The sequence below is a fragment of the Zingiber officinale genome, chromosome 5A (assembly GCF_018446385.1).
Source record: "Zingiber officinale cultivar Zhangliang chromosome 5A, Zo_v1.1, whole genome shotgun sequence".
NCBI lineage: Eukaryota > Viridiplantae > Streptophyta > Magnoliopsida > Zingiberales > Zingiberaceae > Zingiber > Zingiber officinale.
In genome coordinates this window covers 147,273,586-147,289,347 of record NC_055994.1, presented here as the reverse complement: position 1 = coordinate 147,289,347, position 15,762 = coordinate 147,273,586, and the positions used below count along the sequence as shown (strand labels likewise).

General features: G+C 37.1%; 2 protein-coding genes across 5 annotated transcripts; both read left to right on the top strand.

The window, feature by feature from the left end:
• Positions 1-1,075: 1,075 nt before the first annotated feature.
• Positions 1,076-9,588, top strand: LOC121982318 (uncharacterized membrane protein At3g27390-like). 4 transcript variants are annotated; one of them, XM_042535329.1, is made up of 10 exons: positions 1,076-1,228; positions 1,308-1,416; positions 5,461-5,653; positions 5,776-5,906; positions 7,605-7,893; positions 8,033-8,139; positions 8,334-8,478; positions 8,547-8,739; positions 8,845-9,088; positions 9,202-9,588. In XM_042535329.1, the coding sequence occupies exons 1-10, from the start codon at positions 1,135-1,137 to the stop codon at positions 9,362-9,364; spliced, it is 1,668 nt and encodes a 555-aa protein (XP_042391263.1). In that variant the 5' UTR covers positions 1,076-1,134; the 3' UTR covers positions 9,365-9,588. The 4 variants fall into 4 exon arrangements, with proteins under 4 accessions (XP_042391263.1, XP_042391262.1, XP_042391264.1 ...); XM_042535328.1 differs by having other exon boundaries at positions 8,547-8,754; XM_042535330.1 differs by having other exon boundaries at positions 8,547-8,754; positions 9,209-9,361.
• A 331-nt stretch (positions 9,589-9,919) lies between these two features.
• On the top strand, positions 9,920-14,369 carry LOC121982319 (protein PHLOEM PROTEIN 2-LIKE A10-like). The gene has a single exon (XM_042535333.1). It carries the CDS (start codon positions 9,989-9,991, stop codon positions 11,216-11,218), a length of 1,230 nt encoding a protein of 409 aa, XP_042391267.1. The 5' UTR covers positions 9,920-9,988; the 3' UTR covers positions 11,219-14,369.
• Positions 14,370-15,762: the final 1,393 nt, after the last annotated feature.

The following is a 15,762-nucleotide window of genomic DNA, read 5'->3' as shown; positions in this document are numbered from 1 at the left end:
TTCATTAATAACAAAAGAATGACATGTTGAATTTATTACTAATAAAAGATGAGCTCTCTGCCTAAAAACATTCGCCCTAGGGAAAAACAAAAAAGAAGATGCTTCTACTGCTTCGTGGACTTCGATTTTGAGATTTCTCATTTTAGGTATCTAACTTTCATAATATCAAAACATCCAGCGTATTGTCATTACACCTCTCCACCTTTTATCGTTCTCAATAGTTTCTTTTCTCATGTTTATTTAAAAATTTACTGTTCTTAATTTACGTTGTTAAATTTAGATAAGAGGACATAAATATATTAAGAAGATTTGATGAGTATATTGATTTTGATTTGAAATGATTTAGAATTTTTTAAATATATTAGCCAATTTTTTTATAAAATAAATCTATACCATTCAAAAATTTAAAAATTTAATGTTTTTTTTTAAATTAAAGAAGTTTTAGGACCATTAATGATATTAATTAATGAATATCAGTGTTCTAAACTTTATAATAATCTTCCTTCTTGTTTTAGTATTCTCTTTCTATTCTTCTTTAACCAAATAGAGTAAAGCAATTATAATTAAAATCAAAAGATATTTTCAATTATTAAAATTATTTAAAAATACCTTTTATTTTTAAAAAAATTAAAAACACTTCAATATATTTATTTTTTAATTAAATTAAAATTAATTAAAACTGTTTTAAAACTATTGCTGCTATAACAATTTCACAATTTTAATTTTTTAAAATGATATTGGTCAAATTTAAATATCATTTGACAAGTTATTAAGTAATTTTTTATATATAATATTTTTATCAAATTGAATAAAAAAATAATGTATTTTATAATAAGGTGCATTTTTAGTTTTTTTTAAGTAAGAGATATTTAAAATTCTGATAGTTTTTTATATTTTAAAAATGGGCCCACTTATGATGACAGCACATCAAAAGGAATATAACACTTGAACATGTGTTGAACGACGACGTAATTAATAACTACGCAATTCTTTAAACGGGCCCCACATCACGTGCCCAATCACGTGGCCGCGCCCGCTGCCGCCCTCAAAACTGCTGCTCCGCTTTGCATCTGATTCCACTCGCAGGTTTTTTGACAGCGACAAAGAGAGCCCCGAGGAGTTCGGCCGCCGGCGATGGATGCGCCCCAAGGATTCGCCTCCCGCCTTGGACACCTTCTCGCCTTCATTCCTTTCTTCCTTCTCCTCCTCCTCCTCGCCATTGTCAAAGGTATGCGCCGGAACCCTCGTGGTCGATCGATCTATCAATCTATCAATCATGGTTTCCCTTACTCTTTTCACCATGTCAGCGGCGCTTATAGCACCAATCGTGTTTGTCACCGTCTTCGTTGGGATAACCGCCCTGATCGTGGGACTCTACCCATGCCATGCCTTCTGGACTTGTTACTGTGTCGCTAGGTTAGTCATTGATCATGATCCATTTGTGTGCTTCTCTCATAATCTGAATGCTATATTGTTGTTTTTATCTTGTGATTCTACCCCTGAAAGCGATAATTGAATGCCAGCGGGATTCAATGAGGATACATCTCAGTTGACATTTTTTGCGCATACAAACAAAAAGTTCTCTCCTTTGAAGGATACGGGAGAGCCACTTTGTCATAATTGAAGCGTAAATTTCGTTGATTAATTACCCATTTTCAATTATAATAATGTCTATGTTTTGGAATGTTTTCTGTCCTACAGAGAGATTCCATCAGACGCTTTTAAGCTGCCTTCTTCTTCAGTTTCAAGATCAGGACCTTTGTTCACATGCACATTAGTCCTAATATAACGCGACAAGGTCTTATGAGAAATTGATAACTATTATATAAGGGGTCGTGGAGAAGGCTAGAAGAGATAACCGCTATCTTCTAATTTTTTTTTTAAAAGAAAGTTTTATTTAATATTTGAGGATTATTTCCTCAAACAACTAAACATGTATAAAACTCAAATAAAGGAAAGACATCTTAATATATATACTACAATTCTTAACTTGTAAAGAAATGAAAAAATTCTTAAAAAAAGAAAAAATTGTTTACATACTCACAATCTTAAAAACTCTAAACAAACTCAAAATACAAAACAGATAAAAATTACCAAAAATATCTTAAATAATAAAAAGTGAAAATTATCAAAAATAATAATAAAAATCTTCGGATCCTCCTGCATCAATCACCCAGGGATGAAAAAAACTTGTCTTGAATTTAAAGTAGCATCAGGTGGTTGCCCCATGAAGATCATTTGATACTAAATCCGTAAAATCTACTAGTAGTTGGACTTTGGGAAGCCTTGTTGATTCGCTGATGAGCATGATATTGTGGGCGTTGTTCTTGTCTATGTTCACGTCCCTCAAGCACTTCTCGTATTCAACAATCGGTATCATTAGAGGATTTGATTTATTTTGTTCTTGATCAGATTCCTCAGTAAGATGAAGGTCATCACCATCATCTTCTTCCTCTATTAAATCCAAATCATCAGATGTCCTCTTGGCATGTTTCCGCTTTTCGCTGCCAACAAAAAGTTAAGGAGAAGTTGGACCAGGAAGAGGTGGTCTAGCTATCTTGGAATTAATGCAATATATGGGTTGAGGCAAATTTGACCTCGGAACAAGGCTAATTTGCTACTGGATATCTTCCATAGGTGGTACTCCAGGAGGAAGATTTTCTAGAATAAGTTCAACACAGTCTGAAAATAGTTGTTGTACCTCGTCAACTCCGTCATCATTGTATATCGGTTCGTAAATCTCTTCTGTCTTGCCTTCTTGGTCTTCCTCAGATGGTTTACAATCAGTTGCTTGATGTAATTTGATAAAAGGTTTATAATTACCTTGCTGGATAGAACATGAATTTGGAACGAATAAAGGATCATCGTCAAGCACTTTGTCTGCTTCATAATTGTCATATACCGGCTCACTAATCACCTCGATCTCATGTCCCACATCTTCCTCAATTACATCTTCCTCAATCAACAAACTCTCACGAATGATTAAAGTCTTAGGGCCATCACTATAAAGTACCTCATCAACTTCTTCTTCCAAATCATCTTCGAATCCGTCAAAGTCATCTTGGACTTTATAGCTATCATTCTCCATGGCAAAACCTATTTGCCTGGAATGAAGTTTAAGTGTACCCAAAAGGAAGAGAGTGATCGTTCATCTTTTTTTTCATCTTCTCCAATCCTTGATCTTGATTTTTCCCTGTCTGTCTCATGAGCGCCGCAAGTGCTCCCACCATGTTGATACTCGACCCTTGAGTCTGATGACAATCAGCTTCACTTTCATCCGATACGAAACTTACTTATAATCGAAGATCTGCTCCATTTTGTTGATCTAATCAATATAATTCTATGTGATATACCAAAAAATTCACGTAGATCAACTCGACATTTGAGGTATTCATGTCAATCTTCTTGACCACGTATCTCACGATCTTCAAGTTTTTACATCACTGCCGCTACACGCTGGGTTAAATTTGCTACTTGTCTCTGTAAATCCTCAATCTTCAAATGTTGGGTTAAATCTACAACTTGTCTCTGTAAATTCTCAATCACGTCTTGGGTGCTATGACCATGATGCGAGACTTCTTCAAGAACCTGCCTAAAACGACTACGGTCACGATCACAATTACCTTTAATTGGATCTGACACTTGACTTCTTCAATTGGAACTTGCCAGCTCTGATACCAACCAACGCTGATTATCCTGCGGGTTGATGAGAAGAGGGGGGTATTTTTCCAAAAAAGGAGATTTTATTTAATATTCAAGGATTTATTCCTCTAATAGCTAAACATGTGTTTATATAAACTCTAGCGCCTAAAACTCAAATAAAGGAAAGAAATCCTAATATATAGACTACAATTCCTAACTTGTAAAGAAAGGAAAGAAATGATGGAACCCTAAGATAGTTTTGATGTGATCAAACAAGTTAGGTTAGGTCCTGTTGGGTTTAACCTTGTGTCTAAGTGTGCAGGACCTTAGGAGCACAGGAAGTTGAGCAAAAGACGCAGCTAGCGAGAAGGACGGCACGACAGAGAGCCGACGGGCTCAGTGCATCTGAGGGACGAAGTGCTGCGGAAGAGTATGCAGGCAGACGAGAAGGAGGCGCGCGACATTTTCAAGGGACAAGAAGTCAGAGCGGAAGGTTTCTCGAGAAGGTCAGAAGTTGGGTTCGGGTGAGCCCTATTTCGGATGGCTGAAATCACCCAAGCGAGCGGAGCCGGAGCGGAAGACCCGGACCGAGGCGAGCGGAACCGGAGCGGAAAACCTGGACGAGAAAAGTCAACTGTGTTGACTTCCTGGTCCGGGCGCTCGGACTAGGTCGGGGCGCCCAGACTTGGTCAGGGCACTCGGAACCAGTCCGGGGCGCCTGGACCATCCGGGCGCCCAGAACCCTTCCGGGAATACAAACTTTATCCAAATCGACGTGGCATTTAACCGTTACGTTGAGGATAGAATTCTATCCCATTCCAGGCGCCTGGAACCCTTCCAGGTACCCCGACCAGAGCTATAAATACAACCCTGGTCCAAGAGGTTTAGAGCAACACTTGTGATTCATTTTAGTTTTGTTTTGTTCTGTAATTGAGTACTTCAACTGTTGTAAGAGGCTTCTCCGCTTGAAGAAGATTGTTTTCTGAGCTCCAACTTCCTTGGATTAATATCCTCCTCGGTTGTAACCAAGTAACCCTTCTGTGCCTTTTTTCTTTCAGCCATTTATTTTATTTATGCAAGTGTTAGATTAATTAAACCGTAAATTCGGGAAAGGTTCTTTTTATTTGTCAAAACTATTTACCTCTCTCTAGCCGGCCGCCAATGGTCTTACAAGAAATTCTAAAAGAAAGGAAGAATTAATAATAAACTCACAATCCTAAACAAACTCAAAATATAAAAATACCTAAATTATCAAAAATATCTTAAATGCCAAAAAGGTGAAAATTATCAAAAATAATAATAAAAATTTTCGGATCCTCCGACATCAATTTGTCAAGTCTCTCAAAACAAACATGCATCTTACAGGGCTGATACTTGAAGGTGAAATCATCTTATTTTTTTTTCCTTTGAGAAACATGAAAGAAAAGCACCTAGGATATAGATGGAAATGTTATGAATACATAGTCAGATGCACAAGTGAAATTGGAGGAATGCACATAGGTGCATATTCAACGAGGTCTGGGAGTGAAAATCTTAGATGTACTTGTATGTTGGGTGACTTTTATCCATAATGTAACAGTTGCATGACTTTGGGTGTTTTTATCCTCTACCTTTATCTTCATTCTAAATTTGTGCAAGTGTAGTTTTGTTTTGTTTGCAATTGTTCTGGAAATGTTCTTCCTTCTCCTCTACTATGATTGAGTATTATTTTACCTTTGGGAAAATCATCTAGAAATCTCCTCCTGCCTTTTATTGTTTGTTAATTTAATTTGAGCAATATGGTATGCCTTATTAGCCTTCTGGTTTTTAATTTGTCAGGACAAAGAAGTTTGGTTCACTGCTGAAGGTTCTGTTACTAATGCTAATGCCAGTTCTCCTCCTGCTATGGCCATTTGCTGCAACGATTGGTGCTTTCTTAACAGGTCTAGGATTTGGAATTGCTTTGCCACTGATGGCAACATTTGAGGTCATTAGGGAAGGGGTCCAGAATAAGTTCACTAGTTGCTTTAAGGTGTGAATCTTGGTTTTCTTTCCTATTCTCTTCTTCTCCTCAATTTCCCAATTAACCTTAACTAATTGGCACTACTTTACATGTTAGAGTAAGGATATTGATTGTCTATATGATAAATGTAGGCTGGCACTTGGAGTTCGATTAAAAGAGGGTTTACCATTGTCCGAGACTTTAAGGATATTTGCTTTCATACTTATTTCTCTATTATGGATGGATTACTCGAGGCAAGTGGCGAGACAATAATGGACATGAGGTATCCTTTTGAGATTCCAACCTTGCATTGTTTTTTTTTATATCTATGGCGTAACAGTAAAGTTGTGATAAGTTGCTGCTGTGTGACGAGGAGATTACGGGTTTGTGTCGCAGAAACAAACTCTTGCAATGCAGCGTACCATTGCGTATGATAGACCCAATGCGGTTTCACCCTTCCCCAGCACCTCGCATTGAGTGGAGTTCTGTGCACCGGGATGTCCTTTATGACTCTCTATGAATTACGTATCTTAGAAATTGCTTACTCACTTAGTTTATCTTAAACTCCTTGCCTAAAATATTTATATGTATTTGTAGACATAATCTCTCATAAGAATATTGTACATTTTATTTGTCATTATTAATTATCATAAGTCATGCCTGTTATCATATCAATGTAAACTCAATGCAATGCAACCCAATACGATTATACATGCTAGATTTTATGTAGTCAATGTTCAATTGCGATTGACCCTAAAAGTAAAAACATTCAATATTAAGTTCCACAAATTGAATAGTCGACAATTATGATAATACTATTTTGTTTTCTGCAATCTGCCTTTGAATCACAAAGTGAGTGACTGTTGAAAAAAACTTAATAATGTAAGGATATTTTTTTTTGTCTATGTCCGTGACATTAGTGTTATAAATGAAATTTAGTCTGCACTTCATATGGGAAATCTTCTAATCTAATATTTGAATTAATAGTTGTAATATTTAAATAAATAGTTGAGAGTTCTTGTGGAGACTATAAACATCAGTTACGCGACTAGTTATAGGATTGACAAATCCTTTCTAATCCTATGGATGTCTGGATCTTGGAGGAGAATCTGATCTATCTAACTGAAGATCAAATAGCAGTGACATGTTTTTGCCTCAGTATGTAGTCTTCATGGCCATAAAAGTCTAGCCGAGTACCAAATAGTTTTAGTTCACTTCCAAACTCCCAATTTTCATTACGAGGGTCATGATGCGCACTACATGTATTTCTGAAGACCTTTCTTGTTATATGCACTTCTTCGTTTATATGGATATTATGCTTTCATTAACTTCATAATGTAATTTTCAGAACAAAGATGGTGTGAGGTGTGGGGGTATCTGCTCATTTTCCCTTATAAAAATATACATGTGTTAGCACAAACAAATAAAATCGAAGACCAAAAATACTTTGCTTTCATATATACAAAATTTCAAAAAGTTATCAGGTAAATTTTGTCAAGTTTGAAAATTAAATTAATAGCAATGCCTTATAGATTAAGACTCAGTGGAGACTTTGAATTAGAGCGGGTACATGGAATACCCTAAATTCCAAGAGTGGCACATATAATTTACCTGAAATATTGAGATTCATTAATAACTCTGTTTCACTTAGGTATGTCAGTAAGATTAAGAGTAGTATCTACAGTAAGATCAAGAGTAGTATCTAACTACTGCATATGCAATACACAATATACAATTTAGTGAAGCACCGAATATGCATATATTATCTTTTGTGTGATTGCATGAAACACTTCTTTAAACAATGTATAAGAAAATCGTAACCAACTATTTGATATGCTACATAGACATCCTATCATTGAACTCATTTAAGGTCACATCTTGGTTAAAATTAATCATAAGGAAATATGTTTGTGTTGCATCTCATAAGGAAATCTGATACCATTACTCATTACTTAATGAACCTTGAATTACTCGTATGCAGGATATCACAGGTGCCTGGATGCTTGCTGGCAGGACTCTTGGGTGCCTTCATAGATGTGCCCATGATTAGCCTTATAGTACTTTACAAAGCACCTGTTATGCTGCTTAAAGGATGGGGCCAATTGATCCAAGATCTTCTGGGGCGGTCTGGTCCATTTTTGGAAAGTGTTTGTGTTCCGTTTGCCGGGCTTCTGATTTTACTGTGGCCTCTAGCAGTTTTGCTGGCTTCTGCTGCTGGAATTTTTTCAAGCTTATTCCTTGGATGTTATGCTTCTGCTGTTGTATATCAGGTACAACATAGTGAAAGTTCTTCATGCAGAATGTCCTACTAGAGAGGCAATATCTTTTTGAATAACATGTTTTTTTTAAATCTTGACCATAACTATGATCCTTTCATTGGTTATGATGAAATTATGTTTCTTGTGTTAGGAAAACTCTACAAAGAGCGGAATTCTTTATGTCATAGCTGTGATATCTATATTTGATGAGTTCACCAATGATTTCCTTTACATGCGTGAAGGTTCATGCTTTCCAAGGTATTATTAAGTCTATCTTCGCATATATTGTTTTTACAGTACGCCTGCCTTCTATTAAGTCTAATGCGCCACCTTTGCCTCAAAGCAGTCTTCCATTTTCAACAACAAATTTCGTAATGTTGAATATACAATGCTAGTAGTTCTGTACTCTGTAGTTCTTGTCCTTTAAAGGATGTGTATGTTCTATCACCCAGACCAAAATATCGTCAAAAGCCTTCTGTTTCACGCTCCCTATCACTTCCGCTGAAGAGGGCTCCTAGTTCTGCTGAGCCTATTCATCTAAAACATCGATTAATTAAGACACCCTCAATGAAGATGCAGGAGCTAAAGTCAGTTGTGGTAAGAACTAAATATGGCCTTTTAAATTTTTTGGCATTACTTTATCTGATAATTGGATTCTCTCTTAGATATGGGAGAACTTTTTCAAGTCATGTGAGAGTGTAGGAACCGAGCTTGTTCAGGCTGATGCTATTCATATGCCAGATCTGGAGGAATGGCAAAATTCGAAGAACAAGATAGTTAACATTGGGTTACCTTCCTGTGTAATTCTGCAATGTTGCATTCGTTCCATAAATTGTGGTTCCGTCGGCTTTATCATGCGTATGAGGCCTCCCTGTATCTCTCTATGATTGGTTTGCATTTTTGTCCTCTTCAAATATTCCCTTGCTGAATTGTTAATGTTAATCACTTACCATTCGTTTGCAGGGGATAATCTTGAACTCACATATGTTAATAGGCCTGAGGGGAAGATTTTTGACTGGCTTTTTGAGCCTATGCTTGTTCTTAAAGAACAAATTAGTGCAGCAAAGTTGATGCCAGAAGAAGAGGAATATCTACAGAAGCTGGCTCTTTATTGTGGCGACTCTCGAAGGGTTAGTGCTTGGCAAAACGGTGGAGTCGCACCAGCTGATGAAGTCAAAAGAGCTCAGCTGGAGGGGTTGATAAGAAGGTAAGACTTTGATTCATGAGTATCGATTCCATGAATGGTACTTCCATTTCCATTATTAAAAAAGCCATTGTTGCTCCATCTTTGCCTTGTTTACCAGTAACAACCTTCCACAGGCTGCAGGGTTTCAGTTTGACCATCTCGAGGATGCCAACCTTCCGGCGGCGGTTCGAGGAAGTTGTCGACAAATTGAAGCGAGAAGCCAGTCAAGGCTCCCATGGAAATGGCAACAGCATTGAAGGCAAAGTAAATGGTTCTCATTATTCAACCAGCGTTTGAAGTAATTAATATCCTCATTTGATTAGTGGGTGCATCGGTAAGGGCCGTAGAGGGGGTCAAATCTTGGCGAGAGATTTCATCATCCATGTACTCACCCGTCGTTTGGGTTCGTATTTGACCTCCCTCCCTGTCTGATGTGACAGTTTTGCATTTTTTAATATCCTCATTTGATATGATTTTACCCAATAAATTTATAGTCACTTTGTCTTTTTTGTTTCATTAAATCTCTCTTATTTTTTTTTATAGTTTTTTTCCTTTTTTTTTCCCTTTTGTTATTGGAGGGGAAAGATGGAATTCTTGTATTCTGCCTGGGCAGTCCGTTTCAATATTGTTCATTTTTCAAATTTTGATCCGGGAAAAAGTACTAAAATGCTCATTTTAGTCATTAAATACACCAATATAATTTTGTTATATAATTAATTAATGATATTTCAAGCTGATCCGGGGCATGCCGTGTTGTGCGTGCTGCCGTATTATGTATGTGGATAATAAATTGACTACGAGTGGCGTGTGGCTGCTTTTCTTCCTTTTTTATATATATAAAAATATAAAGCAGAGAAGAAATGACTGGGAAACGCGGTCATTCTTTCCCGTCACGGAACCCTACGCCCCAATTGCGTATCCATGGCGCTCCAATTCGCGTCCTCGGCACTCGATATCTCCCGCCGCCGGCGCCGGTGGCTCATCCTCGTCGCAGCCGTTGGGTTCTCCGGCTATGGCGCCTACAAGCTCTACCACCTCCCCTCCGTCGCGCGGAGGCGGAGGCAGCTCGCCAGCCTCTTTAACGCTCTCGTCTCCGTCTCCGAGGCCGTCGTACTCGTCTCTGATGACTTGAACCGGTTCCTCCGTTCGGAAAAAGACGAGATCCCGACCAGCTTGAAGCAGCTGGCCAAGATCGCAGCGTCGGAGGAGTTCACCGCGTCGGTATCGAGCTTCTCGGAAGCCGTTACCGTTGGGATCGTCCGGGGTTTGGGTTCCGATTCAGAACGAGGTGGAAAGGTTGGATCGTGCGGGTTGGGACCTCAAATTGCCTCCCCTGGCTTCTCCGATCGGTTCTTTGAGAAGCTCTGCTCCCCAGAGGGCACGGGATTCGCCTCTATAGTGGTGGGAAGCTTCGCGAGGAACCTCGTGCTGGCTATCCGTTCGGGTGGTCAGGGTGGTGAATCAGTTGGACGGCATAGTGATGAAGCTATCCCAACTTGGTTTCGGTTGCTTTCTGATGATAATTCCCGGGAGCTCATTGCTGATTGTATTCAGCAGTTTGTGAGCACTGCTGTCACGGTGTACCTTGAGAAGACTATGGTGATCAATCCGTATGATCAGATTTTCTCTGGCCTTACGAACCCCAAGCACGAGGCAAAGATGAAGGACATATTAGTTTCGGTTTGTAATGGGGCTGTTGAAACCCTTGTCAGGACTTCTCATCATGTGATGAATAATAATGGCTCCTTGACCTCCTCAGTGAGCAGAGTAAACATTACTGGGCGAGAAGGAGAAGTGTTGGAACAACTATCTAATCGGCAAAGGAATTGTCTTAACGATCACAATGCTAACAATAGTGTTGCATGGGCTGAACGAGTCTCTTCCACATTGGCAGTTCCCTGCAACAGGAAGCTTGTTCTTGATGTCACAGGTAGAGTGACATTTGAGACCGTGAGATCGTTTCTTGATTTTCTATATTGGAAATTGTCTGATTCTGCAAGGAAAGGGGCTTCAGTAATTCACAGGGAGGTAGCAGAAAGAGGTTTGGAGGTGGTGAGATATGTCAGTGCTAAATCATTGGCTTCAATCACTATATGTCTTGCTTTGTGCATGCAATTATGTGTTGGAACAAGATTCTTGACACCAGCATAAGTATGTTTTTTAGCATTGCAACTTCTCATGTTTGGAAACAACAATGCTCTTTGACCATATGGCGATAAGGTGGACAATATTATTCTGTTGGAAATTCATGTTACTTTTCATTGGCATGATTGTTTTCATGATAATTGTTCAAAGTGCAATTTCCGGGTCTTATCAAGATACATATATGAAGAATTGAGGGTTTTGCTATTCTGTTTTTCAGAAGAAAATAATGCAGATAATACATTAGTTGATGAATTAGGATAGAAGGACAAATAGGGTAAGTTCGATACTACCAGTAAGGGTAGTGCCTGAACCCACTCATTGTTCGCCGTGTGTATACCAATTACCAACTTCTTTTTTTTTAAAAAAAAAAAGTCATATGAATTGTTAATTCGTACACACATGGTGACCAATGAGTGGCGTTAAGGCACTACCCTTACTGGTAGGATTGAACTTACTGACATATAGATACAATGCCAAGGTGCTCCATTAGTATCAGCATACATTGTGCAAGAGAAATATAGAAAATTATCAGAGTGATAGTGGATTCTGCAAAATGTTTATCTAATGGAAGCTTGATCATTGATCCTATGTGCTAGACAAATTGCGTGCCAATGTACATGATGTTATGCCAAAAGTATCTTGATGATGTAGACAATAGTACAACACTACAACTGCATTATGCTTTACATATATGTCGAAAGTCAAAAATTATATCTTTGGAAAATTCCATAAAACTTAATGTGAAAGTACATGATGTTAGACATAGTGTGTGCCAGTGTACATGTGTTATGTTGAGAGTATCTTGATGTTGTAGACAATAGTACATCTACATTATGTTTTATGTTGAGTCAAATTTTAAATTTTGGAACCTAATGTGAACGTTGTCTTTCAGAAATATGTAGCTTAAATAGCAAATTCTCTATTCAAATCATGAGTGCTTTACCTTTTTTACTTTTCAACATAGTTCAGGGTTTATTGCGTTCTTGAAATTTTATTTTGTGTGCAAATGGGGTATTGTCTTCTTATGCATTATTTTTTTTTTTAAAAAAACATACACCTGTGTAAGTCACACATATTTCACTTGTTATTCATAATCCTACGTTCTTCAAGATTTGTTTTGTTTGTTTGAATTATTAATGAAAAAGTTATCTTTGTCAAATAGATCTATTGTAGCACCATAAGAAGTTACTATTTTTCTACTTGGGGATTACAATTACTTATAGACACCAGCATTATGATACTCTTTGTTTCATGTGGGCATAAGAGGAAATAGTGGGGAGAGAAGTAGATGAGAGTGGTTTTCTTTTCAAAGAGTTATACAATAGGACTTTACAGATAGTTGCTGAACAACTATAAGGCTATCCATTCTCTTATTGTCTCAAATATTTCAACTTTTTTCAGAATAAACAGAAGGCAACTAGTCTACTAAAGATTCATCTAGAGGTTTCAAACTGTTTGAACTTATTCTAGAAAATCATCGATTGGGAGTACCTAGTTTGCATGTAGTCACCACCAGCAGCTCTAGAAGCACTTTACTATATAAATGAGACCTTCCATACAATGAAATTATTTACTAGTTGATGTACTCTGGAGTAGCATACTGAAGATGTGTTGATGCCATTCAGCATGTCATTCAGCATGTCATTCATGTTATTTGATTACCCATCTGCTGCACATGTTGAACAAAAAGCCTATCAAGGATTATCCTTCACATTTCAGAAGACAGTTTTTCACTTAGTAATTACAAAATAGCATAAGCTTGGTCAACTATCATGTATTTATGGCAACCTACCAAACTTTTTAAAGTTTCTCTGTTGGAGATTAGCCTATCTTCTAGGTTAACTCCCATTGTGAAAAACTCCAGTATGTGAATGAGAAAAATTACATCCATCTCTTAATTGAGGTTATTGTCTATGGGTCCCCAGGCTCACTAGTGAAGAGCAGGGATTGACTCTAATGATATCATTTGTAAAAGGGTAAAGGATCCACCAAGCTAAAATGACTGACCACCTGATCTGCTTGTCTGTCTACCACATAAACTTATAAGATTATCTCTTTTTAGTATATACAACGCTATCATGTCAGAAATATTGCCTGTCGGTTTGGTCATGACATGGATCACCTTGCTTTGGAGATGAAGCTAGTTATAATCATACAACATTTATTCCCTCTTCATGGAACTAGCATGCATTCGAGTTGGGACAGCCCTGATCCAACAGCCAATACACCCATGATAAAGAGGTCTGGCTCTGATACCATCGACTTTGTAAAATTCTACAGAAAAAGATCTTGTAAGTTGTGGCTCATATGGTTACTAATAACTGGCAATGTCTGAATACCCTTTCTTTTTTCCTTACCTGTAACTTACTTTTCAACCTGTAAAAACTCAATATGACACTACATGGCCAACTCTTCTCTGTGGAAGGTGGATTTGATGTTGTTATGGACAGTCCCAAGGGTAGTGAATTGGATGTTTACTGTACCACATGTTTTACTTGGAGTTTTTTTTTTCAGGCTTGTTCTTCAGAAATGTATTTGCAATCATTCAGATGAATTGATCTTTGAGTAAATGTCTTGTAGCCAATATTTTTAAGGTTTGCGTTGCAATTGGAATTTGCCATATCTCTTATCTCTAATAGAATGAACACAATTGTTTTTAATTTTGTCTGTTGTCTTGCAGTATTTTAATCCTTAGTTTAATCCGAACTTCATTATTATGAGATTTTATATTTTTTATGTGTTCTTATTTGTCTTAGGTATCTATGTACAAACTATCTATGACTTGCATTGTACTTTGACCAGTGCCCGAGTTCTTTAAAATAAGATGATTCTTTTTCTTCCCACTTGGAAATTTTCATTCTTGCTCACTTGCCCACTTGCAATTCTAACTCGAGTTGAGCCACATCTTTAATTACAGATCCTGCATAAAGTGCATGCTTCTGTGCTCCACCAAGATCTGCAATGAAGCACAAGGTCAACGCTGACACTTTCCTGAAAGCAAAGCCTCCTCTAGTTGCCATTGGAGATCCACCAGCGCCACCACGGCCACCACTGTGTGGATACCAACTAAAACATCATTAATGCAATCCATTCCTTCATGACTTTTCACTTGTGGTTAAACCACTTTGCATCCTACTTTGTGGCATTACAGGATCAGGATGAGGCCTGAAAAAGAAACTCCACACTTCATGGCATCATACTGCATCCAGGTTTGCGAGATTAAATTATTAGCATTCAGTGTGGCTCCTTTTTAGCTTTAGCTTAGTATGGTGGATTCTGGAAAGTTGGGTGTCTAGGCCACATCTTTTCTGCAGTGAATCTTAAAATAAGTATAGTTGACAATTTGAAATATTTTATCTGATCGTAGACATCCGATTTTGTGTTTAAGATGCATTGATTTAGTGAATATAGGCGAACTGTTTAATAAACATGGATGCCTCAATTTTGAAGACTTGTTTATATTATTGTATAACGAAAAGAAATGAGCATTCCACTGGTCACTGGACTATAGATGCATCAATTCTATATTTCAAGATGCATCCACGTAAGTGCAACAGTCTGATATTCTTGCATATAGTGTGCAAGTATGATGAAATATGTGTATTTTATCTATTATGTACTCCATAATTTACTAAATTCGTGGGTGCATGTAGACCAATTTAGTAGATATGGATATACCAATTTTATAGTTTTATAGATATCGTTTCTGCAAAACAAGTGTCATGGTGAAAGTACCCTTTCATTGGATCATTGGTAAAGAGGAACTTTAGTCTTTAGCCAAGTTTTGTCTGTGGATTCTGCAATCTGCTTTGCGTAGTGACTAAGTAAAAATAAAATAGAATAAGAATCATGGCTTTTTTGGTGATTGATTTTTTTTATTATTATTCTTAAAATTTTATTCAAACTCCTACAAAAGTCAATAGAGCAGTAGTTTAGTTCTTCAATTCCAAAATGCTTAAATAATTAGTACATTTACTTTTATCTTTGACTTGAGATGAGATTGATACAATCTAGGACTCAGCATGCACAGCAAACCATGTCCTTAATTAGAACTCGGCTGCCCTTCTCGAGAGCCATTAATGGAGATTTTATTGTGTGTCCCAAATTTAGTGTCTCGAGTCATAGGAGATAAAGGAGAGACATGCAGTAAACTGATTTTTAAATAGAGTAAATATCTACTATTGGCCAATTTAATTTTAGAAATTGAATACTTTAATTGATTTTCACTGTCAAAGTTAACTCAGTATCTATAATGTTCATAATGATGATACATTGCCTTTTTTGTTTTTAGAACAAAAAAACTAAAAAAGATCATGCAACCTTGAATTAGATAACTCAAGATGATAACTTAAGATGTGTTGCAATCAATAGATAGCATGAATGCAATCTTATGCATTTTGGCATAAGCATAATATTCTTGAATCACACCAATTTAGTTTTTACTGTTTTATTTCTTGATTTACTTAAGTAAATTGCTGGATATATTGCATCGTTTGCATTAACTTAATTTTCTCCAAAAAATATATAAACTAAGACAGGAAAGCATAGAG